The following is a 27219-nucleotide window of genomic DNA, read 5'->3' as shown; positions in this document are numbered from 1 at the left end:
TCTTACCTGTGAAGCCTAAGAACCCCAGTTTGAGGCTCGATTCCCCAGGACCATGATGCACAAGGGGGCACACACTTCTGGAGTTCGTTTGCAGTGGCTAGAAGCCCTGGCGCACCCATTCATTCTCTCTCTCTCTCTCTCTCTCTCTGCCTCTTCCCACCCCCCTCTCTGTCGCTCTCAAATAAATAAATAAAGATAAAACAAAACAAAAAAAGGATAGAATGACTGGTGTAGTGGCACATGCCTTTAATCCTAGCGCTTGGCATGCAGAGGTAGCAGGATCACTGTGAATTTGAGGCCACCCTGAGACTACATGGGGAAGTCCTGGTCAGCCAGGGCTAGCGTGAAACCTACCTCGAATAAACAACAAAAAGAAAATGAATAAGAATAGAAAAGCCAGGTGTGGTGTGGTGTCATACACCTTTAATCCCAGCACTTGGGAGGCATAGATAGGATCACTATGAGTTTGAGGCCACCCCGAGACAATGTAGCAAATTCCAGGTCAGCCTGGGCAAGTTAATGTGAGACTCTACCTCAGAAAACCCAACCTCCAAAAAAAGAATAGAAAAACTGGAGTTTTATTTTGCCATAGAGAAGGATGAAATTATATTACTTACAGAAAAACTGGATGGAATTGGAGATCTTGCTAACTGAAATAAGCCAAACTAATAATAACAAATATATTTCTTATCATATTTCTATCATATGTGATATACATGTGTGCTTGAAAGGGAAAGAGAAATAGAAAGAGAGAAAAAAAGTTGAAGGACTATTTGGCAGGAGAAGAAAACTAATGAGAAAGGGGAAGGAGGAAACAAGAAAAGGTAATGGGAAGGAATCAAAAGAAAACCAAATATGGTGCATTTTCTCTCATATTCAGAATGTGAAGTTAAAAAATATGTATGACATGAGCATTCAGGAGGCAGAGGTAGGAAGATTGCCGCTAGTTCAAGGACAGCCTGAGACCACATAGTGAATTCTAGGTCTGCCTGGTCTAGAGTGAGACCCTACCACAAAAAATTATATATATATGCATATGTGCGTGTGTGTATATATATACATATATATGTGAATAACATGAAAATGAGGACTATTCATGAGGAGGAAGTGTAATAGTAGGAAAGGGACAAGAGAGAGTAATGATAAGGGATAAATATGAGCAAAGTATAATGATATACATTTATGGAAAAATCATAATGAAACCAACTATTGTGTATGCCGCCTGTATTAGTTACTTTCTCATTGCTATAAAAAGATATGTGACCAGAAGCAACTTAAGGAAGGAAAAGGTTTATTTCAGTTTATGGTTCAAGGTTACAGTTCATCATGGTGGTGTTGGTATGGTATTGGGAGCATGAAGCAGAGCTGGCCACAGTGTGGTCACAGTCAGGAAGCACAGGATGAACAGGAAGTGGAGCCGGACCATCAAACCTCAAGGCCTTCCCCCAGTAACCTACTTCTTCCAACAAGGCACTGTCTTCTATTTATTTAATATTTTATTTATTTATTTGAAAGAGAGAGAGGAGCAGATAGAGAGAGAGAATGGGCACACCAGGGCCTTCGCCACTGCAAACAAACTCTAGATGTGTGTGCCCCCTTGTGCTCACCTGGGACCTGGCTTACCTGGGTCCTAGGAAATTGAACCGGGATCCTTAGGCTTCACAGGCAAACGCCTTAACCACTAAGCCATTTCACCAGCCCCATTTTTTTTTTTAATTTTTGAGGTAGGGTTTCAATCTAGCTCAGGCTGACCTGGAATTCACTATGTAGTCTCAGGGTGGCCCTGAACTCACAGCAATCCTCCTACCTCTACCTCCTGAATGCTGGGATTAAAGGGATGCACCACCATTCCCAGCTAAGGCTCTGCCTTCTAAAGTTTCCACAACTTCCCAAACAGTGCCACCAGCTGGGGGCCAAGAGTTCAAACACTAGACCTATGGAAACATTTTTCACTTAAACCATAACACTATCTAAAAAATTAATTTAAAAAACATGCCAAAAGATGAAAAATAGCTGCGTGGCTAGCATGCACAAAGCCCTGGGTTCAAACCATAGCATCACATAAAACTTGGCATGATAGCTCACATCTGTTATCCCAACAAATGGAAGATGGAAACAGGAAGATCAAAGGTTAAAGGTCATACCAACTATAGAACAATTTTCAGGCCAGCCTGGAGAACATGAAATTGTGTCTCTAAAGGGGAGCTGGAGAGATGCTTAGCAGTTAAGGCACTTGCCTGCAAAGCCAAAGGACCTTGGTTCAATTCCCCAGGACCCATGTAAGCCCTCTGAGATACAATATGGCACATGCATCTGGAATTCATTTACAGTGGCTACAGGCCCTGGTGTACTCATTCTCATTCTCTCTTTCACTCTCTCTAAAATAAATAAATAAAAATATTTTTTTAAAAAGGCAGGAGGCAAATTTTTGCTTCCTGTTCCCGCAACCTTACGCTCTGCCAGTTACAAAGGGGGGAATGCTTTTGCTAGGAGGCACAAAGAACATTCCATTGAACTGGAAGCTAAGAACTTCTCCTGGCCACTTCGGGCTGCTGATGCCCTTGAGTGAACAGGCTGAGAAAGGAGTTACAGTGATGGCAGGGGTGATTGATTCAGACTACTAGGGGGAAGTTTGACAGCTCTTCCACAAAGGAAGAGTATGTCTGGAGTGCAGATCTTTTAGGGTGTCTCTTGGTGTTACCATGCTCTGTTATGAAAGTCAATGGACAACTGCAACAACCTAATCAAGGAAGTGTGATAAATGGTCCAGATCCCTCAGGAATGAAGGCATGGGTCACCCCTCCAGGCAAAGAACCATGACCTGATGAGGTACTTGCTGAAGGTGGAGGAAATACAGAATGGGTAGTAGAAGAAGGCAGTTACAAATACCAGCTAAGGCCACGTGATCAGTTACAAAAACAAGGATTGTAATTGCCATGAGTGTTTCTGTCTTACCTTGTTACGAATGTCTATGCAGACCTATACCAATATTAAGATGGTTGTGTTCTTCCATTATTTCGGTATTAGGTCATTAATACTGATTAAGATCATATCGCTAGTTAGACACTGTTGAATTCATATTTGACCATTATATTGTAGACTGAGCGTTACTCACGGAACCTTGCTTTGTATGGGGGGAGTAGGAGATTGTACATTTCCGGTTGTACAAGGAATAGTTATACAATGTTAGACGGAGTTATGACCTTGTACAGTATTCATCTGAAAATTAAGAATAACGTAAGAAGATATGATTTGGTGTCAAGTTGACAAGGGGTGGACTTGTGATGGTTAAGTTTGTGTCAACTTGATCTGTTTAGGAATCCACAGACATTACTCATAAGTGGGTCTCTGAGGTTGCTTCTGGGAAGGATTAACTAGAGGGGAATCCTTCTTCCAGGGTGAGCCCTTCCCCCAGAGTGGGCAGCCCCTCTGGAAGGGGAGGCTTTATCAAAGGAAGCTCTGGGAAGAAAGGTATTCCCTCCCTTCCCACCTGGCTGCTGGTGTTGCTTGCTGTTTGCTGTTTTGCTGCATTCCGGTGTAGCCCAGAAACCAGCATGGACTGAAGACCAGTTATCTCTCTCTAGGACACCTCCCTTCAGTGCTGTGGCATCCAGCCTGATGGACTGAGCAGCTACTATTTTCCTTGAGTCTCAGGCCTGTAATCTGCTGTTGTTGGACTGCCATAAATTTTTACACCTAATCCAGTAAATTCCCTTTTAATACAAAAAAAAAGGCAGGGGGCTGGAGAGATGGCTTAGTGGTTAAGCACTTGCCTGTGAAGCTTAAGGATCCCCGGTTTGAACCTCAATTCCCCAGGACCCACGTTAGCCAGATGCACAAGGAAGTGCACACATCTGGAGTTCATTCATTTGCAGTGGCTGGAGGCCCTGGTGCACCCATTCTCCCTCCTTCTCTCTCTCTCTCTCTCTCTCTCTCTGCCTCTCTCAAATAAATAAATAAATAAGTACCAAAAAATTTATTTAAAAAAAGGCGGGCATGGTGGCGCATGCCTTTAATCCCAGCACTCAGGAAGCAAAGGTAGGAGGAATGCTGTGAGTTTGAGGCCACTCTGAGACTACCTAGTGAATTCAAGGTCAGCTTGAGCTAGAGTGATAAACTATCTCGAAAAATCAAACAAACATCAACAACAACAACAACAAAAATAGATGTAGCCAGGCATGGTAGCACATGCTTTAGTCCTGAAAATCACCATGGGTTCAAAGCCACCTTGAAACTACATAATGAATTCTAGGTCCGCCTGGTCTTGAGCGAAACTCTACCTGAAAAGAAAGAAAGAAAGAGAGAGAGAGAAAGAGAGAGAGGGGGGGGGGGGAAGAAAGAAAGAAAGAAAGAAAGAAAGAAAGAAAGAAAGAAAGAAAGAAAGAAAGAAAGAAATTTATGAGGGCTGAAGAGCTGGCTTATCAGTTCAGGTGCTTGCCTGAGAAGCCTGGGAACCTAGGTTCGATTTCTTAGTACCCATATAAGCCAAATGTACATGGAGGCGCATGCATCTGGAGTAGGTTTGCAGTGGTTAGAAGCCCTGGCATGCCCATTCTCTCTCTTAAGCAAATAAATAAATAAAAATAAAACATTAAAAACCTTATTTTTTTTTTAATTTTTAATTTTTTTTTCAAGGTAGGATCTCATTCTAGCTCAGGCTGACCTGGAATTCATTTTGTAGTCTCAAGATGGCCTCAAACTCACTGCGCTCTGCCTCCCAACTGCTGGAGCTAAAGGCGTGCACCACTGCACCTGGCTCAGAAACCTTTAAAAAAGATGAAAAAGAAATGACAACAGGTTAGAGAGGGAATGAGAATAGCCCTTTTAAAGAACATGACAGAAAGAGAAGAAAGGAGATAAGAATAATGGGTTAAGGAAATTATAAAGGGGAATTTTCTGTCTTTTCTGTTTGTTTTTGAGGCAAGGTTTCACTCTAACACAAGCTGACCTGGAACTCATTATGTTCAGACTGGCAATGAGCTCATGATGATCCTCCTACACCTCAGCCACCAAAGTGGCAGGATTATAGGTATGAGTCACCATGCCCAGTATTTTTTTTGCCTTTTAAAGATTATTCATGCAGGGGGCCAAGAATGTAGTTCAAGAGTAGTGTATCTGTCTAGCATGTATGAGGTTCCAGCTCTAGTGTTGGGGGAAAAAAGATTACTTATACACAGAAAAGGATTACTGCCTTTGAATTACTAATCATCACTGTGTAACTCATACATTTGCCGATGAGCTAACAAATATGCCTTGTACTCCTGACACAAATGCAATGCTCAACAAATCTACTTCCTGTTTTTTCTGTATGTATGCAGTCAATATAAGTACACAGTCTTACACAAGAAGGTACAAAAAGTAGGAAACATCACAAAGACAGTAACAGAGAACTAAAATAAGGATTTTTCTCTCACCAGTACCACCCAAAGAAAAAATTACTAGGCTTGGGTTTTACCTCAGTAGTATAGCATGACCTTACCATATGTGGGGCCATAAGTTGAATTCTCCATAGTAAAGTATTTTACCATATGTGGGGCCATAAGTTGAATTCTCCACACTAAAGTGTTTTACCATATGTGGGGCCATAAGTTGAATTCTCCACACTAAAGTATTTTTTAAGGGCTGGAGAGATGGCTTAGCTGTTAAGCACTTGCCTATGAAGCCTAAGGACCCTGGTTCAAGGCTCAATTCCCCAGGACCCAAGTTAGCCAGATAGATGCACAAGAGGGCCCACGCATCTGGAGTTCATCTGGAGTTCGTTTGCAGTGACTGGAGGTCCTGGTGTGCCCATTCTCTCTCTCTCTCTCTCTCTCGCCCTCCTTTCCTCCATCTCCCTCCTCTTGCTCTCAAATAAATAAAATAAAAATATTTTAAAAGGTGGCATACGCATTTAATCCCAGCACTTGGGAGGCAGAAGTAAGAGGATCACTGAGAGTTCGAGGACCCCTGAGACTACACAGTGAATTCCTGGTCAGCTTGGGCTAGAGTGAGACTCTTACCTCAAAAACAAAAAGAAAAAAAATGAAAAGGCACATCAGATACTGGGAGATGGCTCAGTGGTTAAACATGCCTACTTGTAAAGTCTGCCAGCCTTTGACTTGATGGCACATGTGCCTACCCTACACACAAATAAATCAATTTTCTTTAGTCCCATTCTAAAAATTTCAGCTGTAAAAATAGTAGGTATGTGCCAGGCATGGTGCCTTATGCCTTTAATCCCAGCACTCAGGAGGCAAAGGCAGGAGAATCACTCTGAGTTCGAGACCTCTCTAGTCGATCCTGAGACTACATAGTGAATTCCAGGTCAGCCTGGGCTAGAATGAGACCCTACCTTGAAAAATCAAAAGAAGAAAAAAATAAATATATAGTAAATTTATTGAGTTAGTTACCTTTTCTCTCATGTACATTAGCCATTAAATAAAGCTTTCATCCCCTTATACTACATCATCTCCCAAGTCAGTCTAAAACGGCTTCAGCTGCTCTACTTCTGAGGCCCCTTAAAAGAGATTGGACCAGAAATTTGGGGGTTTACTAAATTTTCCTGCTCTTGGTCTTTTTTTCATTTCCAAAAGTATAAAGCACATACCTACACACACCTAAAAAACCAAATGACAAAACTCATCTTAATAATATACACTGATTTGGGGGAGTGGGAAGTCCTAAAGCTAAAAGCCAACCTAGGAACTTATTACTTAATCCTGCGACTTCCACATTCTCTATTACAAATGAAAATGAAACTAGAAATAAAGATCTTGCCATATATATTTAAAGAACAAAACTAAGGCAGGAAGGCATCTAGTAATGGGGTTATTGTCAAAAGAAATGCTGGGCATGCAAATCGGCCATGAGATACACTGCTACCTTCAGGAGAGAATGCTCCTCTGAAAAAGCAAAACACAATCAGTTATTAACCAAGAACTTTCAAGTTGGTGATACAGTCCAAGGCATTTGTTATCACTCGATCAACAAAAAAAATGGTCACTTGCCAGAACCAAGAAAGTTTCACTCATTAATACCACTGACCGGCTCTTCATGCAATTCTGGAACCAGTCTTAAATCTACCCTACTAAGAGCCAAAGTTCACATCATTTGTGTTGCTTGTTGTTTTGAGACAAAGTCACAAGATGTAGCCCATAACTCCAGATTTTTCTGCCTCAGCATTTCTACCTAAAAACCGGTGTGTGCCAACTCAGCTAGCACACTATCTATTTTTTAAAATGTCACTCCCACACCTATTCTCTCAGGATCATTGACCTATTCATTCCAGAAAAACGAAATCTTGTGCCAATTATGAAGAATATGAAAGGATGAGCTGGGTGTTGGTGGTGCGTGCCTTTAACCCCAGCCTTCACGATGCAGAGGATTGCTGCGAGCTCAAGGTGGGCAGGGGTGACAGGGTGAGTTCCAGGTCAGCCAGGGCTAGAGTGGACTCTACCTCACAAACAAAACAAACTGGATCAAGATGGCGTCCGCCTAACCTCACCGCAACTTCTGGGAAGGGGAGCCAAGGAATTAAGGGGTCACTGGGTCTTTTAGGGAAAAGCAATTTCTAATACATCGCCAGTGGGAGGGTGCGGAGGGGCAAAACAGGGAGCCTGCTGATTCCCACACTCTAGGGTAACCTACCAGTCCCACAATCAGTCAAGCAGCCAGGCTACTCTTGCACTAACTGCAGGCATGGAGACCCAGGCCAGTAGTTCCAGAGCGCCCAGATGCACAACCCACCCCCCCACCCCCACTTCCATCCCTCTCCTCCACCCGCTCCATTTAGCCCCACAGCCCACAAGACGTCAGCCCCACCCTGCTCTGACCCCCCACAGATGGACCCACCCTGCTGCTCCCCCCACTCCCCAGGAGACTTTGGACCCACCCTGCTCAGCCTTGCCCCCCTAGAGACTTCAGACCCACCCTGCTCTGCCCTGACCCCCCACAAGACTTCCCCCTCACCCCCCAGGGCTTCCACCTGCCCCCCCTCACTAGACCTCAGACAGGCTCAGCCCTGCCGTGCCCCCTCCTCCCTACCTCCTGCAACCCCACCACTTCAGACCTCTGCTCAGCCCGGTCCCCCACCAGGCTTAGGACATATTTGGCCCCACTTGGTGCCCCCCCATCTGTCCAAGTAAGGCATAGTGTAACATACTTAGCAGCCAACAACCTGAAGTGATGCTCATACAAGTGCAATAGTGGCCCATAGCCATGGTGGGAAACCAACTGCTCTCAATTTGGCTGACTGATCTGTTCAGTGGAATGGACCTCATTGCTGGAGCTGTGAAACAAGTTAAAACCATATCCAAAAAAAAATGAGTCGGCTCTCCTCTATACTCCCTCTAAGCAACAATGGTTATCACATTTACTTAGGGCTAACTTTACTCTCCCATGGAGAATCTGCTTCTCTTTTTTCAGACAGATGCAGATCTTTAGGAGAGAACCATCCCATCATACCTCAAAAGGGTCCCAGCTGAAACTAAGAATAATTGGGGAAACATGCAAGAATGCTGTTTTCTTGGTGAACTGGGAACGAGTACAATGGGGAAGGAGACAGATACAGAGAACAATCAACCCTTACCAAACCAGACATCCGGAGAGACACAGGCACCCAAGATCTCAACATGGAAGCAGACCTAATATGAACCCAACATGGCTCAGGGAAATTTTTGGAAGAAGGGATGGGAAGAATGTCAGAGCCACACGTTGGGTCATGACATTTTTCTTCCTACCCAAAGCTAAAGGTTAACCCCACAATGCATGACCCATATACCCCAACAAGGGGGGGGGGTCCTTGTGGAGGGGGGAGGACAAGGAGGAGGCTAACAATGGTAACAACTTGACTGTATTCACTGACTACAATAAAAACTCCAGAAAACCAGTGGTTCTTCAGAAGACTCCTAGGAAACTCCTTAGTCCCCAGCAAGTTATTATGCAAAACTTCAAACACACAGCAGAGTACAAATAAGTTCATAGTGAACATCCCAATATTCTTCAGTGGGATTCCACATTTTACTATCCTTAATTTGTCACATATCTATCCATCTATTCACACCATAAATTTTTATAAATCCTGGAATAGTTATTAGGGGGTGGAGACAGGAGGATCAGGAGTTCACAGTCAGCCTCTGCTACCTATCTAGCTCAAGACCAGTCTGGGCTATATAAGACTTGTCCTAAACAATAAGGCTGGAGAGATGGCTTAGTGGTTAAGGCACTTGCTGGCAAAACCAAAGCACCCAGGTTCAATTTCCCAGTAGCCATGGAAAGCCAGATGCACAAGGTCATGCATGCGTCTGGAGTTCATATGTAGTGGCTAAAAGCCTTGGGGTGCCCATTCTCTCTCTCTTTCTCGCAAGTAAATAAATACATAAATATTTTAGAAATAATAAATTTGAAAAATGAGACTGTGTAAAGTATGACAAAATACACTTACTGTTGCTCCTCAAAAGTTTTCACTGATAATGTGAATTAAAAAGCACTTGGAAACCATACACACACTCTGTTCACCTCATCTTCCAATCAAAACCTATGGTTTGTCTAGGTCTTCACTATATGTACTTCTCTTAAGAGTTCTGCATGGCTCAATATCAAACATCTGTGGAGGCTCACTCAAATATCACTCAGAATTTGCTATGCCCCTACAAGGTGCTGTACTTTTTAACACACAGTATCAGCAATTTTGTTTTCAGTTTTTTACTGAACCCTACTCTCCTTGAGGGCAGGAATTTCCTTAAAGAATCCTGAGCAACCAGCCCAGTGCCCTGCAGCTAGCACTCAGTAAGGAACAAAACAAATAAATGAACTGAACTTGTTTTTACCCAGGAGGCAAGGAAGTGTTTATCTAGTTCAGTATGGAAATGACCTATTCTTTGCAAAGATTTACCTTAGAGCAATGTTGTTAATAGCATGAACTGTGGAGCCAGACTGCATAATCATGAACCCCAGAATTACAGCTCTACCATGTATCTTTGGTCAAGTTTATAAAGCTTCCAGTGACTGAATTATTCCATTAGAAAAACAATACAGCTATCATAGGCTATTGTGAGTCGCTCATGAGACAATAATTTAAAAAAAAAAAAAACACCAAAGGGCTACAGGTACATTCACCAACTCAGCAAAGGAGTGGAGAGGGGAGAAGGGAGGGGGAGGAGAGAAAGGAGGGAAGGAAGGGAGAAAAGAGGAAAGGAAGGGAGAAGGGAGGGAAGGAAGGGAGAAAGGATGGAGGGAGGGGAAAAGGGAGGAAGGCGAGAAGGGGGAGGGAGGGAAGAAGAAAAAAGGAGAGGAGGATGGGGAAGAGGGAAAAAGGAAAAGAAAAACCTGCCCCACCAATAGTTATCACTATTGTCAGTAGTAAAACCACTGTTAAAAAGGTAAAAATGGGTAAAAAATGGGAAGCAGCAATGAAAACAAAGTGGAAAGAATGACTGTAAATAATCTGCCTTAAAATATTTAAGGCCAGGGCTGGAGAGATGGCTTAGCAGTTAAGCGCTTGCCTGTGAAGCCTAAGGACCCCGGTTCGAGGCTCAGTTCCCCAGGTCCCACGTTAGCCAGATGCACAAGGGGGCACACACATCTGGAGTTTGTTTGCATTGGTTGAAGGACCTGGTGCACCCATTCTCTCTCTCTCTCTGCCTCTTTCTCTGTCTGTTGCTCTCAAATAAATAAAACATTTTTTTTAAATACTCAGGGCAAGCACGTATTTACTTTTTTATATTTATGTTAGCTAAGGATTAGGCTTTTGTCTACATGCTGCTAGCAACTGAACGTAGGGCCTTCTGCTTGGTAAGCACCCTGCCACTGAGCTATGTCCTCAGCCTATTACTGGATTTTAAATTTGAAATAGCTATACTCCATCCAGCATACTAAGAATCTATCATAGGGCTGGAGAGATGGCTTAGCGGTTAGGCGCTTGCCTGTGAAGCCTAAGGACCCCGGTTCGAGGCTCGGTTCCCCAGGTCCCACGTTAGCCAGATGCACAAGGGGGGACACGCGTCTGGAGTTCGTTTGCAGAGGCTGGAAGCCCTGGCGCGCCCATTCTCTCTCTCTCCCTCTATCTGTCTTTCTCTCTCTGTCGCTCTCAAATAAATAAATAAATAAAAATTAAAAAAAAAGAATCTATCATAGCCATACTCTAGCAACATGCTGTAACTATTATAAGCCTCTGTGTTGTCTCTCAGCTGAGCTTTCTTTCCTTACTACTCAAGCAGCCATTACACTAGTCTTTAAAGGCCAAAAATCTCCATCCTAAGAGGAGGTTCCCAAGAACCTTGGTTGGGGATTGGGTCTGCAGTTTTGTCCTAGCTCACCCTGTACTTCTTTTCATTTTCTTCTTCCTGCCTACCTCCCTACTTCTCATGCCTTGCTATTCCCTACACGTAGGAACTTGAAACCTACGAATATGGGAGTAATGGCAGTGGTGCCAAGAACTGGGGATGCTGCCAAAGTTTTCTCCAAGCTCCATATGCAGTGATCCAACTACATGCAGACTGGACTTAACTGCCCATGGTGCCTCACACTTAGTATATTCCCTTCTGCTTCTGCTCATTTTCTTCCCACTTAAAACCACCACCTCAAAAACTGATACACTGTAATCTCACCCATTCTTGAAGATTTGGGTGCAGATTCAGGAGTCTGCCCTGTCCATTTCGGTGCAGATCTATTCCCTCTCAGCCACACAAACAGGCACTATACTCACTGTCTGTACCCATAAAGCATAGTTTATAGCACATTTTTGCCATTAAATAAATGTTCCTTATGTATATACTTGATTTTCCAAGTGCAGGAATGGCGCCTCACATGTCTTTGAAATGCCTTATTCTCTACATGAGTTAATAATTGCTGAATAATGGCGGAATCAGTGGGTTTATTGTTTGATCAGGTAAAGGCTTGAGAAGATAAAAGCATGCTGAAATGAAAAAGACTGAATGGATAAATGGGGAAAAACTACAGCACCGAGCCAAAATGGAGGGAAATGTAAGTGTTCAATTGACACCTGTTTAACTGATGTGCTATGATCTTGGAAAGAGCTGGAAGAGTGATGTCAACTGGAAAATGCAGAGAAGGGGTATTTCAGTTTGAGGAAGATAGCAGGAGAAAGGTGAGGCCCCAAAGAATTTTTGAGTCAATTCTGCCCCAAACAATGGGTTACCTGGATATGTAAAGTAGCTACTAACTGGGATGGCATGGAATGAGATGTGGTCATGGGAGAGTATTAGTCAGGGGCTATAGGAAGCGGGGGACAGGTAGATAAAATGGACAAGAATAGTTAGGCAACCAGGTTAGCTGATTGGGTGGGTGGGGGGCTAGATCGGAGACAGAAAAATTGGCGATTAGGTGTTTAGTCCTGAGGGAATAGAAGTGAAGCAATTTGTTTAAAATTAGGCGCCTCCCTCACCTTGACCCGGAAGCGGATGAGTGCTAGCCTCACGCAGTGGCTCAGGCAGGCAGGTGGCAGGAACCAGGCCCGCGGTGGAGGGGTGCCCTTGTTGCCCACGTGTCCCACGATCAGTTGCGCTGTCTGCCGCTCCGCCTGGCACCGACGGCCCCACTCGGCCAGTCGGTCCTTGCCCAGGCCCCCAGGGAACATGACCACCAGCTCCAGGCCGTCGCCGCCGGGATAGGCACAAGCCTGGCACAGTGCTGACAAGTAGCCCAGCATGGCGTTCCATTGGCCGCCACAAACCCAGTCCGTCTGGTAGCCGCCATAGAGCCGTGGCAGCGCCGAGCCCGCGTCTACCAGCACCCGGGCCCCGGGCAGCGAAGGGGGCGGCGGCGGCGGCGGCGGCGGCGGATGCAGCCCGGGCTGCGCCTGGCCATGGTGGTGGAAGTGGTGAGCTGGGTGGTGGTGCCGGGCTGGCCCCGCGCCCCCGGAGTAGGCACCAAAGGCAGCGGAGGCGAGCGGCGGTTGCAGAGGAGCAGAGCCCCTGATGACGCGTGGAGCCCCGGGCGCTAGGGCTGCCGACGGTGGCAGCTGGCGGTGCAGGTGCTGCTGCTGCTGCTGCTGCTGCTGGCGCGAAACGGTGCGCGCAAGTTTGAGAAGGTCCACGGGCACCACGGCCCCGGGACAGCGCTTCTCCAGGAACTCTTGGAAGCCCTGGACGCCCATGCTTCCTCGGCGGGCAGACGAAACAGCGGCTGCGCGAGCAGACCAGGCGGCGAACCCCGCGCGAAGCTGGAGGCGGGCGCGTGCGCACTCCGCGGGGGGCGAGGGGGCGGGGAAAGTATTCCCGAGGGGAGAGGTGCGGGAAGTGGGGCGGGGAGGGGAGGAGTTTGGATACAGATTGGATGAGGGTGGAGAGGAGGGGTGAGGCTGACCAGACTCAGGAGAGGCTGGGAAGATAAAAGTCGTAGTAATTTCTCTCTCTCTCTTTTTTTTCTTCTCCCGCTGCAGCGCCTCACCGTTTCAAAGGGGGCAAAACCTCTTCCATCCACTTCCAGGAGCCATGTTGTCTTGTCTTTTCTATGATACCCTCTTCCTAGCTGGAGGAGGGGAGTGGGGCGGGGCAGATAGGCATCCTGGAACTTGTAGTCTTCTATCATATGGTCTCGGTTTGCAGTGGAGGAACAAGACTACTTCGCAGGTCATGCCTTGCATGTTCGCAGGGTCACCAGGGGCGGGGCATGAAGATGTGTGTTTAGGATTTGCCCTCCAGCTCCTTGCATCCCACCATGTTGCCTCAGATTATTTACTGCCATTCTCAGGAAAAGGAATCTAGGGGAAGGAGTGATACATCATGGGAAAGGAAGTACAATGGATTGACTGAATTTGGCTGAAGCGAGCTAAAATTTCCTGAAGGAGAATTTCCTTTCCATGGGAAAAAAAAAATATGCCTAGCTTTAAAAAAATGTTTACTGGGTGCTGGAAAGATAGTTCAGTGGTTAAGGTACTTGCTTGCAAAGCCTGAAGGCCTGAGGTTCAATTCCCCAGGACTCATTTAAAGCCAAATGCACAAAATGGTGTATGCATCTGGCGTTCATTTGCAGAAGCAAGAGGCCGTGGCAAGCCCATTCTCTTTCTCTATTTCTCTTTCTCCCTCCCCCCCTCAATAAATAAAAAGATTAAAAATATATTTATGTGTGTATTTAAGAGAGAATGAAACTGAATATGGGCATACTAGGGCCTTCTGCCACTGCAAACAAACTCCAGACGTGTGTGCATCTGGCTTTACGTGGGTGCTGGGCAATCAAAACCAGGATGCCAGGGCTAGAGAGATGGCTTAGTTGTTAAGCGCTTGCCTGTGAAGCCTAAGAACCCCAGTTCGAGGCTTGATTCCCCAGGACCCCCATTAGTCAGATGTGTAAAGGGGCTCACGCATTTGCAGTGGCTGGAGGCCCTGATGCGCCCATTCTCTCTCTCCCTGCTTTTTTCTCTGTCTGTCACTCTCAAATAAATTTAAAAAATGAACAAAAAAGAGAGAAAAAAACAGGCTGCCAGGCTTTGTAAGCAAGCACCATTAACCATTGAGCAATCTCCCCAGCCCCATGCATAGCTTTTCAATGAATGAGTAAAATCACACGTGACATAAAAAACAACCACCCCTATTTCTATACCAAGCCACTGTATGTCATTGAAGAGTTCTTGCCCGTTAGGAATGACAAGACAGGCTAAATGAAATAGAATACACCTTGCCCATTGTACCTTGAGTCAGGGAGATAAGTGCCCTCACACTAATAAAGTATAAGTACCTTTATTTTAAAATTTTATTATTTCATGTATTTATTTGAGAGAGAAAGTAGATACAGAATGGGGGTGCCAGGGCCTCTAGCCACTGCAAACGAAATCCAGATGCATGTGCCACCTTGTGAGTCTGGCTTATGTGGGTACTGGGGAATCAAACCAGGGTCCTTAGGTTTCGCAGGCAAGCATCTTAACTACTAAGCCATCTCTCCAGCTCACAAGTACCTTTTTGATACTCACTGAGCCATGTCCTATGGTTAGGGCCTCTGTTTTCACACATCGTGAATCTGACTGTGTGGGAGCTCTTCAAAATAGCTATAAGAACACTAATTTCGGGCTGGAAAGATGGCTTAGTGGTTAAGCGCTTGCCTGTGAAGCCTAAGGACCCCGGTTCAAGGCTCGGTTCCCCAGGTCCCACGTTAACCAGATGCACAAGGGGGCGCACGCGTCTGGAATTCATTTGCAGTGGCTGGAAGCCCTGGCACGCCCATTGTCTCTCTCTCTCCCCCTATCTGCCTCTTTTTCTCTCTGTTACTCTCAAATAAATAAATAAAAATGAACAAATTATCTTTAAAAAAAAAGAACACTAATTTCATCACACTTTTAAAAAATCTGTTTTCAGCATGCATCTCCAATGAACCCCATAAAGTATCTGTCTTCTGTGTGGATTTTAGAGCCCATTCCATCAGGAATACAGCAGAAAACAAGATGTTAAGTGGAGAGTAAAGACACGTGTTGGAATTTACTGGGTGGTAGATATAATGGCAGGCAGAATACAAAAGTGCAGCACCCAAGAGTGATCTACATGGATGATGGATTAAAAACCATCTTTTAGGATGGAAATGAAAAATAACTGCTTATAGCATAAAGGAATTTGTCATAAGACAAATTGGTATTGAAAGACCCAGAAACCAGACTGGTGCCATGACAGGCTTCAGTAAGGCGCTACCCGGGCTAGGCCTAAGTTTCAAATTTCCGCTTAGGCAGAGGACCTGAGTCAGCCCCTAGCCATATCCAGGCATGCCCAAGACTTGTCCCTTCTGCCTTTCTGCCCCAGCCAATCAAAAAGAATACAAGTACAGTTACTGTTTAAACCAACCAATCAGGTAACTGCCCCCTACTTCTTTGTTCAAATACCTATTAAAAAAAAAAACAAACCTGCCCCCTGCTACTCAGGGCTCTTGTACAGATCCACTGCGTTGGTGAAGTCAAGAGTCCCAGTTAAAGCCCGAAATAAAGCTCCTTGCCTTTGCATGCATGTTTGGTTCTCCTTGGTGGTCACTGGGGGTGCTGAGAACTGGGTGTAACAGTATTGGACAAGCCAGAATGACAACAAATAGGAAGAAGGTGAGATAGTACACATAAGAAACTCTTAAAAAGCAGTTATGAGCTGTGGAGGTGGCTCACCACTTAATGTGCTTGACTACAAAACCTAATGACCTCAGTTCAATTTCCTAGTACCCATGTGTGGTAGTTTGAATAGATGGCCCCCAATATATTCAGTGTTTTATTAGTTTGTAGTTTACATCTGTAGCCACCTGCCTGGAGGTGGTGTCATTGGGTGGATCTTAGGATCCAGTCCTAAGGTGTGGTGGTGGGTTTGAAATTCCAATGCAAAGATATGTAAAGTGCCTAGTTGTATCTGGAGTTCCTGAAGTGAGCTGTGTGATTTTTGGCTCCTGGGCTTGTTGCTCCTCTCTCTTTTTTTCTGCTTGGTCCTGTGAAAGCAGGCCAGCTTCTTCTGCCACTATGGATCTTCCCTAGATCTGTAAACTTCAATAAATATACCTTCCTCCATAACTGTGCCTGGTCTGGAAGTTCATCTCAGCAAAACTGAAGCTGTCTGCTACACCATGTAAAGCCAGATGCACAAGATGGCACCTGCATCTGGAGTTCATTTGCAGTGTCTAGAGGCCCTAGAGCACCCATTCTTTCCCTCCCTCTCTCCCACGCATGGTGGCACACACCTCTATCCACAGCACTCAGGAGGCAGAGGTAGAAGGATGGCTGTGAGTTGAGGCCAGCCTAAGACTACATAGTGAATACCAGGTCAGTCTGGACTGGAGTGAGACCTTACCTCAAAAAACCAAGCAATTGCCAATGTGGTGGCGCATGCCTTTAATCCCAGCACGGGAGGCAGAAGTAGGAGGATTGCTGTGAGTTCGAGGCCACCCTGAGACTACATAGTGAAGTCCAGGTCAGCCTGGGCTAGAGTGAGACCCTACCTTGAAAAACCAAAAAAAAAAATTAAATTAAAAATAAATAAAATTTAAAAACCAAGCAATTGGTGTTGGAGAGATGGCTTTCCACTTACGGCACTTGCTTGCAAAGCCAAAGGACTCATGTTTGATTCCCCAGTACCCATGCGTCCTTTGTTCAAAGAGGGCCTTGCTTTAAAAATGACTTCATGCTTTCCTTATCTGTTGCAGGTAATAAGTGTTTCTATATACTCTTATGTCTTTGTTATGTTTGTTTTAGGTTTGGACTCACCAAGAGGTGAACCACTGTTTTGTCCAAAAAGACTAATCCAGAAATAAAGAGTGACCTTAAATATGTACAGCTGACAGAAATGGGTATTCTCTACCATCAGTTGATGGGTAGGTAGTTAGGATGCTGTACTATGTGGCTGTACTATATGGCAGTTACTGCTCCTAGGATTGAAAAGAGAAAGTTCTAGGCACATTGCTCAATGGTAGAATACTTACCCAGCTTCTGTTCTCTAGCACCAAAAAGAAAAGCAAAACAAACCAGAATTAAATTCCTGCTTATTTTTTTAATTTCTTTATTTACAATTAGAGAGACAGAAAGATAAAGTGTGTGGTTGTGTCAGGGCCTCTTGGCACTACAAACAAACTCCAGACACATGCGCCACTTCATGCATCTAGCTTTACATGGGCGCTGTAGAATCAAACCTGGGCCATCAGGGTTTGCAAGCAAATGCCTTTAACAGCTGAGTCATCTCTCCAAATACTATTTCTGTTTATTATCAAAATATCTGCAATTGTGGAGGGCCAGCTGGTTTTGACACTTGCTGACTTGTAGCAGAATTCCAAGTCCTACTTCAAAGATTTCAGATTAGGAAACAAGCATCAATGAGATTTACCTGTATATGCTTACTAAGTAGTTCTGTTCACCACCTCCCCAAAATGTGATTATATCTCCTGCAAATGCATTTAATTGAAATGCAAGAAAGAAGGGTTAAATGGAACATCTCCAGAGCAAGTCACGTAAGGTAGGTTTCACAGTATTGAACTCACCACACTATCTCCTATTGGAACTCTGACTCAAAAGACCTTCAGCAGAATGGCAAGGAGAAGGAGCCCAAGCCCATAAGTAGAGTGCTAATAAATAGAAACTATAACAGGATTATCTACCAGGCGTGTTTAACCTGTAGCTCTTGGGATGAAGACAGCCCTCATGGCCTACATTAGCTATGAATGCAGCCCAATGCAAAATTGTAAACTTGCTTAAAACATTATGAGATTTTTCTTTTCTTTTTTGGGTTTTTTAATTTTTTTGTTTATTTCTATTTATTTATTTGAGAGTAACAGAGAGGAGAGAGAGAGAGAGAGAATGGGCACACCAGGGCTTCCAGCCACTGCAAACGAGCTCCAGATGTGTACGCCCCTTGTGCATCTGGCTAACGTGGGTCCTGGGGAATCGATCCTTGAACCGGGATCCTTAAGCTTCACAGGCAAGTGCTTAGCAGCTAAGCCATCTCTCCAGCCCACAAATTTGTTGAAACATGATTGCACAGTTCTTAAGCATGAATTTTGTAGATAACATTGGTTTGGAATGCCAAAAGGTTGGAGCTGAGCGTGGTGGCACACACCTTTAATCCCAGCACTCAGGAGGCAGAAGTAGGAGGATCGCCATGTGTTTGAGGCCAGCCTGGGAACTACAGAGTAAATTACAGGTCAGCCAAAGCTACAAAGAGACCTACCTAAAAACAAACATAAAAGAACACAAAGCTGGGTATGGTGGTGCACACCTGTAATCCCAGCACTTGGGAGGCAGCGGTAGGAGGGTCACCGTGAGTTCAAGGTCACCTGGAGACTACATAGTGAATTCCAGGTCAGCCTGGACTAGAGTGAGACCCTACACCGAAAAAAAAAAAAAAAAAAAAAGAAAGAACAAAAAGTTTTGGCATGCCTGGTAGGCTATAAATGGTAGAAAATTTGCAAGGCCCTGGGTTCCACTCCCAGCACTGAAAACAAAAGGAAAGGAAGAAAAAGGAGACTAATTAAGATTCTTAACACTTGTTATTGCTGAGCCCTTCTCATGAAATCAACGGGCAGTCCAATAAAGATTTAAAGAAATTTTATCACTAGAAAATCAAATTAGTGAATTGGGATCATTATTTATTAGCCAGAGCAGTGATTCTCAAAAGGATCTATAAAATTATCAACACCAGGCTAGAGAGATGGCTTAGCGGTTGAGGCACTTGCCTGCAAAAGCAAAGAACCAATGGTAGGTTCTCCAGTACTCACGTAAAGCCAGATGCACAAGGTGGCACATGTGTCTGGAGTTCGCTTGTAGTAGCTAGAGACCCTGACAGGTCTATTCTCTCTCCCTCTCTCTCTAGTAAATAATTTTTTTTAATTTTTTTGTTCATTTTTATTTATTTATTTGAGAGTGGCAGAGAGAGAAAGAGGTAGATAGAGAGAATGGGCACACCAGGGCTTCCAGCCACTGCAAAAAAACTCCAGACACGTGTCCCCCCTTGTGCATCTGGGTAACGTGGGTCCTGGAGAATCGAGCCTTGAACCGGGGTCCTTAGGCTTCACAGGCAAGCGCTTAACCGCTAAACCATCTCTCCAGCCCTGTTTTGTTTTTTGAGGTAGGGTCTCACTCTAGCTCATGCGGACCTGGAATTCACTATGTAGTCTCAGGGTGGCCTTAAAATATTTTTTAAAAAGTATCAACACCTGAGCTTGAGAGATAGCCTAGTGGTTAAACGCTTGCCTGTGAAGCCAAAGGACTGTGGTTCAAGGCTCAATTCCCCAGGACCCACGTTAGCCAGATGCACAAGGGGGCGCACGTGTCTTTCTGGAGTTTGTCTGCAGTGGCTGGAAGCCCTGGCGTGCCCATTCTGTCCCTCTCTCTCTCTGCCTCTTTTTTTCTCTCTCTCTGTCTGTCGCTTTCAAATAAATAAATAAAAATAAACAAAAAAAAAATTTTAGAAGTATCAATACCTGGGCTGGAGAGATGGCTTAGCAGTTAGGCGCTTGCCTGTGAAGCCTAAGGTCCCCGGTTCGAGGCTCGATTCCCCAGGACCCATGTTAGCCAGATGCACAAGGGGGCACACACATCTGGAGGTCATTTGCAGTGGCGGGAGGCCCTGGCGCGCCCATTCTCTTTCTCTCCCTCTTACTCTCTCTCTGTCTGTTGCTCTCAAATAAATAAATAAAAAAATTTTTAAAGTATCAACACCTGCAAACTATTCTAAATATGATTTACTCATGCCTCACCCTAAAATCTCAGTATCCAAAACACTGAGTGTGGGGCCAGCAATCTGTGGTTTAGGTAGTGTCAAAGTTAAACAAGGCCAGATATAAGCTAAAGCTAGTTGGTAGAGTTTATTCAGTAACTAAGAACAGTAGGGGAAAGAGCTGAGTCATGTTCTGACTTAAACAAAGATGAGTGGGAGAATGAGGAAATAGGAGGAGGGAGTAAATGGAAATATCGGGGAAGTAAAAATGAACTGCAGAAGACCTGATCACTGCAAATGTGACTAGGAAAGATGTGCATGCTGGCTGGCAATTACTTAAGTTACATTTTTGTTCTACTATCAACCTGGAAACAGAAGTTATATATTGATGATTACATCTCCAAGAAGGTCCTTGGGAAAGATACTCTTGTGTTGAAGGAAAGACATACATGTCTTTAAGGATCAGAGGGAGAACTGGCAATTATAAACCCTTTTAGTAAATGCTATAAGAGGGGCTGAGGAGATAATGCAGTGGGTAAAGTGCTTGCCTTGCAAGCATGATGACCTGTGTTCCAACTCCACTACCCTAATTCACATGTAAAAAGGCTGGGTACAGTACATTTGCTAGGGAGACAGAGATGGGCAGATTCCAGGACCCACTGGCCATCATATTGGAACCCTGATCCAAAAGACCTTCAGCAGAATGGCAAGGAGAAGAAGCCTAAGCCAGTCTAGCTTAATCAGTGAGCCTCAGGCCAATGAGAGACCCTGTTTCATGGGCATTGGACAAGTGATTGTTTCTTTTTTAATTTTATGTATGTATTTATTTGCAAGCAGAGAGAGAGAGAGAGAAAGAGAGAGAGACTGGGCATGTCAGGGCCTCTAGCCACTGCAAGCAAACTCCAAGTGCATGTGCCACTCTGGCTTTAATGGATAGTGGGGAATTTAAACTGGGTCCTTGCTTTGCAGGCAAGCACCTTAACTACTAAGCCATCTCTCCATCCTTTAAAGATCCCTTCTTGTAGCCAGGCCTGGTGACGCATGCCTTTAATCCCAGCACTCAAGGCAGAGGTAGGAGGACTGCCATGAGTTTGAGGCCACTTTGAGACTACAGAGTAATTTCCAGGTCAGCCTGAGCTAGAGTGAGACCCTACCTCAAAAAACCGGAAAAAAATCCCTTCTTGCTAAAGCTTGTTCAAGTAGACTATCTTTGCCGGGTATGATGGCTCATATCTGTAATTCTAGTATTCTGGAGACTGAGGAGGGTGATCATTGTGACTTTGAAGCTAGCATGTCTATAGAATGAGTTCTGGCTCAGTCTGGGATAGAATGAGACCCTGCCTCAAAAACAATGGTGGCGCACACCTTTAATCCTAGCACTTGGGAGCAGAGGTAAGAGGATCACCATGAGTTTGAGACCACCCTGAGACTACATAGTGAATTCCAGGTCAGCCTGAGCTAGAGCAAAACCCTACATCAAAAAAAAAAAAAAAAAAAAGAAAGCTGGGTGTGGTGGCACATGCCTTTAATCCCAGCACTCGGGAGGCAGAGATAGGAGGACTGCCATAAGTTCAAGGCCATGCTGAGACTACATATTGAATTCCAGGTCAGCCTGAGCTAGAGTGAGACCTTACCTCAAAAAACAAAACAAAACAAAACAAAACAAAACAAAATAATAATAATGGTTGTCTTATGGTGCAATAGTGGCACATCTCCTATGGGGGAAACCAACCACCCTCTAATTTGACTGGAGGCCCATTCCATGGGAGGGAATACATCCCTGATACTGAAAACCTACAACAGGGGTAGTCATGAGCCCTACAGGTATAATGTCTGCTGGTGTCTGGCTAAATGTATATAATATGTTCACCAGACTGCCCAGTAAGCACTTCCACTTAATGTTCATACCCATAAATTAATGCTACTTTCACTTTTGGTTAGAGAAGCTTCTCTTTTCAGATGTCTGTGACCTTGGGATGACTCAGAAGGCCCCATGGTGCTGAGAAGAAGTGACAGAGGAGTGTTCGGCACTGAAATATCTCTATCACACTTTCCAAGGCTCAGGGTCCATTGCAGAAGAGGTGGTGGAAGGACTGTAAGAGCCAAATGAGGGGTAGGACTCCTTACAACATACTCTTCCAGCTGGGTATGGTGGCACACACCTTTAATCCCAGCACTCAGGAGGCAGAGGTAGGAGGATTGCCATGAGTTCGAGGCCACCCTGAGACTACATAGTGAATTCCAGGTCATTCTGGGCTAGAGTGGGACCTTACCTTGGAAAAAAATAAGGTAGTCCTTCAGACACAAAATGGCCTGGATATCCATGACCTCACAGTGCCTGACACTACCTACAAAAGACCATCATAAAAGAAGGAAAAGATGATGACATCAAAATAAAAGGTAGACTGATTGAGAGGGGGGAGGGGATATAATTGGGAATGAAGTTTCAAAGGGGAAAGGGGGGGGGTGAGGGAATTACCATGGGATATGGTTTAAAACATAGAATTTGTCAATACAAAATAAAAAAATAATGGTTGTCTTGATTTAAACACAGAGTCCTGGGGTTGGAGTGATAGCTTAGCGGTTAAGGTACTTGCCTGGGAAGCCTAGGGACCCAGGTTTGATTCCGCAGTATCCATGCAAGCCAGATGCACAAGGTGGCACATGCATCTAAATTTTGTTTGCAGTGGCTAGAGGCCCTAGTGTGTTTATTCTTTCTCTCTACCTGCCTCTCTCTCTCTTGCTCTCAAATAAATAAATAAATAAAACATTTAAAAATACAACTCTTTTTTAATTTTTTTAAATTTATTTGAGAGTGACAGAGAGAGAAAGAGGCAGAGAGAGAGAGAGAGAGAGAGAGAGAGAGAGAGAGAGAGAATGGGTACACCAGGGCCTCCAGCCACTGAGAACGAAGTCCAGATGCATGTGCCACCTTGTGCATCTGGCTAACGTGGGTCCTGGGGAAATGAGCCTCGAACTGGGGTCCTTAGGCTTCCCAGGCAAGAATTTAACCGCTAAGCCATCTATCCAGCCCCTAAAATATAACTCTTTACAATGCAACCATCCAGTCAGAAATTGATCTTGACATCCACGACCTTGCAGTGCCTAGCAAATCCTTCACAAGACCCTCATAATAGGAGGAAAAGATGATGATATCAAAATAAAAGAAATACTAATGGACTGAGGGAGGGGGTATGATGGAGAGCAGAGTTTGTAAGGGGAAGAGGGGGAAGGGAGCGAATTATCATGGTTTATTGTCTATAAGTATAGAAGTTGTCAATAAAAATATACATTAAAGGGCTGGAGAAGTGGCTTAGTGGTTAAGCACTTGCCTGTGAAGCCTGAGGACCCCAGTTCGAGGCTCAGTTCCCCAGGACCCACGTTAGCCAGATGCACAAGGGGGCGCACGCATCTGGAGTTCGTTCGCAGTGGCTGGAGGCCCTGGCGCGCCCATTCTCTCTCTCTCTTTCTCTCTGCCTCTTACTCTGTCTGTCTGTTGCTCTCAAATAAATAAAAATAAAAAATTAAATATATATATATATATAATATACGTTGAAAATCATTTATTTTTATTTTTTTGTTTTTAAAGGTAGGATCTCACTCTAGCTCAGGCTGACTTGGAATTCACTATGTCGTCTCAGGGTGGCCTTGAACTCACAGTGATCCTCTGACCTCTGCCTCCCAAGTGCTGGGATTAAAGGTGTGCACCACCATACCCGGCTTAAAAAATTTTAAAAATAGTTCTAACAGACATATACAATCTAGGAGACATATACAATCTAGGAGAAACTGCAGTGGGCATAGTCCATGGATAAGGTAAAGATCACAGAAGCCAAAGTCTCAAAAGTAGGTAGTAGATGCCACAGAGTAGTGTTTCAGAGTGTGTTCTTTGGAACCAATATCTGGGGTTCCAATACCAGTTAATCTCCTTATTAGCAGCATACCTTTAACAAATGGTCTACATTCTTGAACTCTTACTGTACCTATAGAGATTCATTAATCACATGTGGAAGAATGAATCTAGACCCCTTTCTCTCACCTCTGCACAGAATCAACTCCAAATCCATCAAGGACCTCAGCATAAGACCTGAAACTCTAAAATGCCATAAGAGAGCACAAACTTACATAGGGCTCATGGTAATTGCAGCTTCTAAGAGTTCAAGAAAGCAAAGGCTGTGTCATGCTTAAGGATAGGATTTCACAAGGGATCACTAGCATTCTAACTGGCACAATAAGCAACTCAAAAATGTTACCTGGGACTGGAGAGATGGCTTAGCTGTTAAGGGCTTGCCTGTGAAGCCTAAGGACCCCAGTTCGAGGCTCAATTCCACAGGACCCACTTAGCCAGATGCACAAGGGGGCGCACGTGTCTGGAGTTTGTTTGCAGTGGCTGGAGGCCCTGGTGCGCCCATACTCTCTCTATCTGCCTCTTTCTCTCTCTCTGTCTGTTGCTCTCAAATAAATAAATAAAATAAACAAAAAAAAATTTAAAAAAAAGGTTACCTGTTATTAAGGGGAAAGGCGCATGAAGATATTAGATGGAGAGATCACATGACAGTCAGTCTACTGTCATCTTACCAAAGTAGTAACCAGCTGTTCTTTTCTGACAGGGACCCACTTAGCTTTCCCTTTTTGCCCAAATTCTTGAGACCTATTTGAAAGATTATAAAGTCATATAGTTATAGGAAACAATTCATCATGTAAGGCAGGAAGTTAGCTCTAGATAGGGCTGAAAACAGGATGAAAAAATAATGGTTATCCTTTGGCCACAGAAGCTTCTTCTTTCAGACGGCAATGACTCCTGGAGAGACCCAACGCTCAGTTAAACTGTTAAGAAGTGACAGTTGAGAGCCGGACATGGTGGCGCACGCCTTTAATCCCAGCACTTGGGAGGCAGAGGTAAGAAGATCACTATGAATTCGAGGCCATCCTGAGACTACATAGTGAATTCCAGGTCAGCCTGGGCTAGAGACAGATCCTACCTTAAAAAAAAGTGACAGTTGAATGTTCAGCACTGAGAGACATCTCTGTCACACTCTCCAAGGCTCAAGGAACATTGTACAAAAGGGGCGGAAAGAATATAAGAGTCACTTCCACTTAAGATGGCGGCATAGAAACCATGCCAAAGCAGCCTAGGGGAAAAACCCAGAGAAAACCAGCAAAATACACACTTTTACTAAAAAGTGAGGTGTATGAGAAATTAAAATGGCAGCAGAGAAGTAGGAGAGTCCCAGAGTATCCAGAGCCCACACGGGCAGGCCCAAGCGCAGCGGTGCCCCGGCTCCTGCAGTGGAAGCGGAGGTGGAAGCCGAGGCTCCGACTCCAGCTCCAGCAGCAACAGGAGTGGGTCCAGCACTGGCAACAATGGCTCATCCAGCGGCAGCAGCAGCTCCAGCAGTGGCAGCTATAACAGCGGCAGTGGCGGACCCAGCAGTGGCAGCTTCAGCAGCAGCAGTGGCGGGTCCAGCAGTGGCAGCTTCAGCAGCAGCAGTGGTGGACCCAACAACGGCAGCTTCAGCAGCAGCAGCAGCGGTTCCAGCAGCAAGGGTGCCCATCTGCAGGGCCACAGTTGCCAGGCTCAGTTTGCCCCACAGGAAAAGCCGGTGCCCAGCTCCAGAAAACAGAACAGTGGTCCAACAACCCAGCCAGCCTACTTGACTGAGACCAAAATCATCCAAAAAGTTAACTGGGATTGCACCAGGGAAGGGTCTCACTTGGTCACAACCTGACTTGGATCCCTCAACAGACCAGAAATCTTAACCTCATTGTTGATAGAGGATCTGGTTGTTATAACACCTACTCTCGCATAAATATTCAGTGCTATTGTTGATTAAATGGGTACAGTGTTTAGTTAAATTTTAGAATCTACCTGTATTTTGTTCCACTCAGCCTACTTGAATACTCCCATAGCAGGCAAACTCAACCCCTAGGAACACTTTTCTAGATACTCTGAGAGTGTTAAGAGCCACACCTAACATCTTAATCTCCTACAATGAAGATATATAACATCAGATCAATTGATACAGCTAAGAATACCCAGATAACTAGAAAATCCAAGTATTAACTTAATCCAAGATGCAAAAATATATACATTATAACACAAGAAATACCAAAAATCAAGACAATATAAATCCACCAAAAAGTATTAATGCATCAGAGATGACCTCCAGTGAAAACGAGTTGGAGGAAATGCCTGAGAAAGATTTCAAAAGAATGATTGTAAATATGTTCAAAGAAGTCAAAGAACAAATCAAAGGAATCAAAGAGGAAATCAAAGAAATCAAAGAAGACACAGGAAACCAATTTAATGAAATAAAGAGGTCAATACAAGACATATAAGGAAATAGAAATAATAAAGAAAAACCAGTCAGAATTACTAGCAATGAAGAACACAGTTAATGAAAAAAAAAAAAAAAAAAAAAAAAACTCTGCAGAAAACCTCACCAGTAGAATGGATGAAAGAGAGGACAGAATATCTAAGCTAGAGGACAGGACCAGGTGGCAGATCTAATACAGTCCAACAGAGAGAAAGACAAACGAATAGAAAAGTATGAATGGGAATTTCAAGATATTGGGGACACTATGAAAAGATCAAACATAAGAATTCAGGGCACAGTAGAAGGAAAAGAATCTCACTCCAAAAGCCTAGTAGGCGTCCTAACAAAATCATAGAAGAAAACTTCCCCCAAATTGGGAAGGAGGTGCCAATGCAGATACAGGAAGCCTTTAGAATACCAGCCAGACAAAACCTGGAAAGAACCTCTCCTCACCATATTATAATCAAACTACCAAACACACAATCCAAAGAAAAAAATATTGAAAGCAGTCAGAGAGAAAAATCAAGTTACCTACAAAGGTAAGCCCATCAGGATTACAGGAGATTACTCAACACAAACTTTAAAAGCCAGAAGGGCTTGGAGTAATGTATTCCATGTTCTGAAAGATAACAACTGTCAACCAAGGTTACTTTATCCTGCAAATCTATCCATTCAAATAGACGGAGAAATAAGGACATTCCATGACAAAAACAGGCTAAAAGAGTATTTGAAGACAAAACCAGCTCTACAGAAAATACTTGAAAGAATCCTCTATGCCGAAGAGAAGGAAAAACACACATATAAGG

At 44.3% G+C, this 27219-nt stretch overlaps 1 protein-coding gene across 2 annotated transcripts in view; it reads right to left on the bottom strand.

Annotated features, from left to right (window-relative positions):
* Positions 1-13142, bottom strand: part of Fam120c (family with sequence similarity 120C) — a 117352-nt gene extending 104210 nt beyond the window's left edge. For both annotated transcript variants that reach the window (XM_045140145.1, XM_045140146.1), the window contains exon 1: positions 12383-13142. In XM_045140145.1, the coding sequence (XP_044996080.1) occupies positions 12383-13093 (711 nt within the window). In that variant the 5' untranslated portion in view covers positions 13094-13142. The remainder of the gene's footprint in view (positions 1-12382) is intronic.
* Positions 13143-27219: the final 14077 nt, after the last annotated feature.

Source organism: Jaculus jaculus, chromosome X, assembly GCF_020740685.1.
Source record: "Jaculus jaculus isolate mJacJac1 chromosome X, mJacJac1.mat.Y.cur, whole genome shotgun sequence".
Lineage (NCBI taxonomy): Eukaryota > Metazoa > Chordata > Mammalia > Rodentia > Dipodidae > Jaculus > Jaculus jaculus.
Note: the sequence above shows the minus strand (reverse complement) of the source record. Positions and strands in the feature narration are given on the sequence as shown.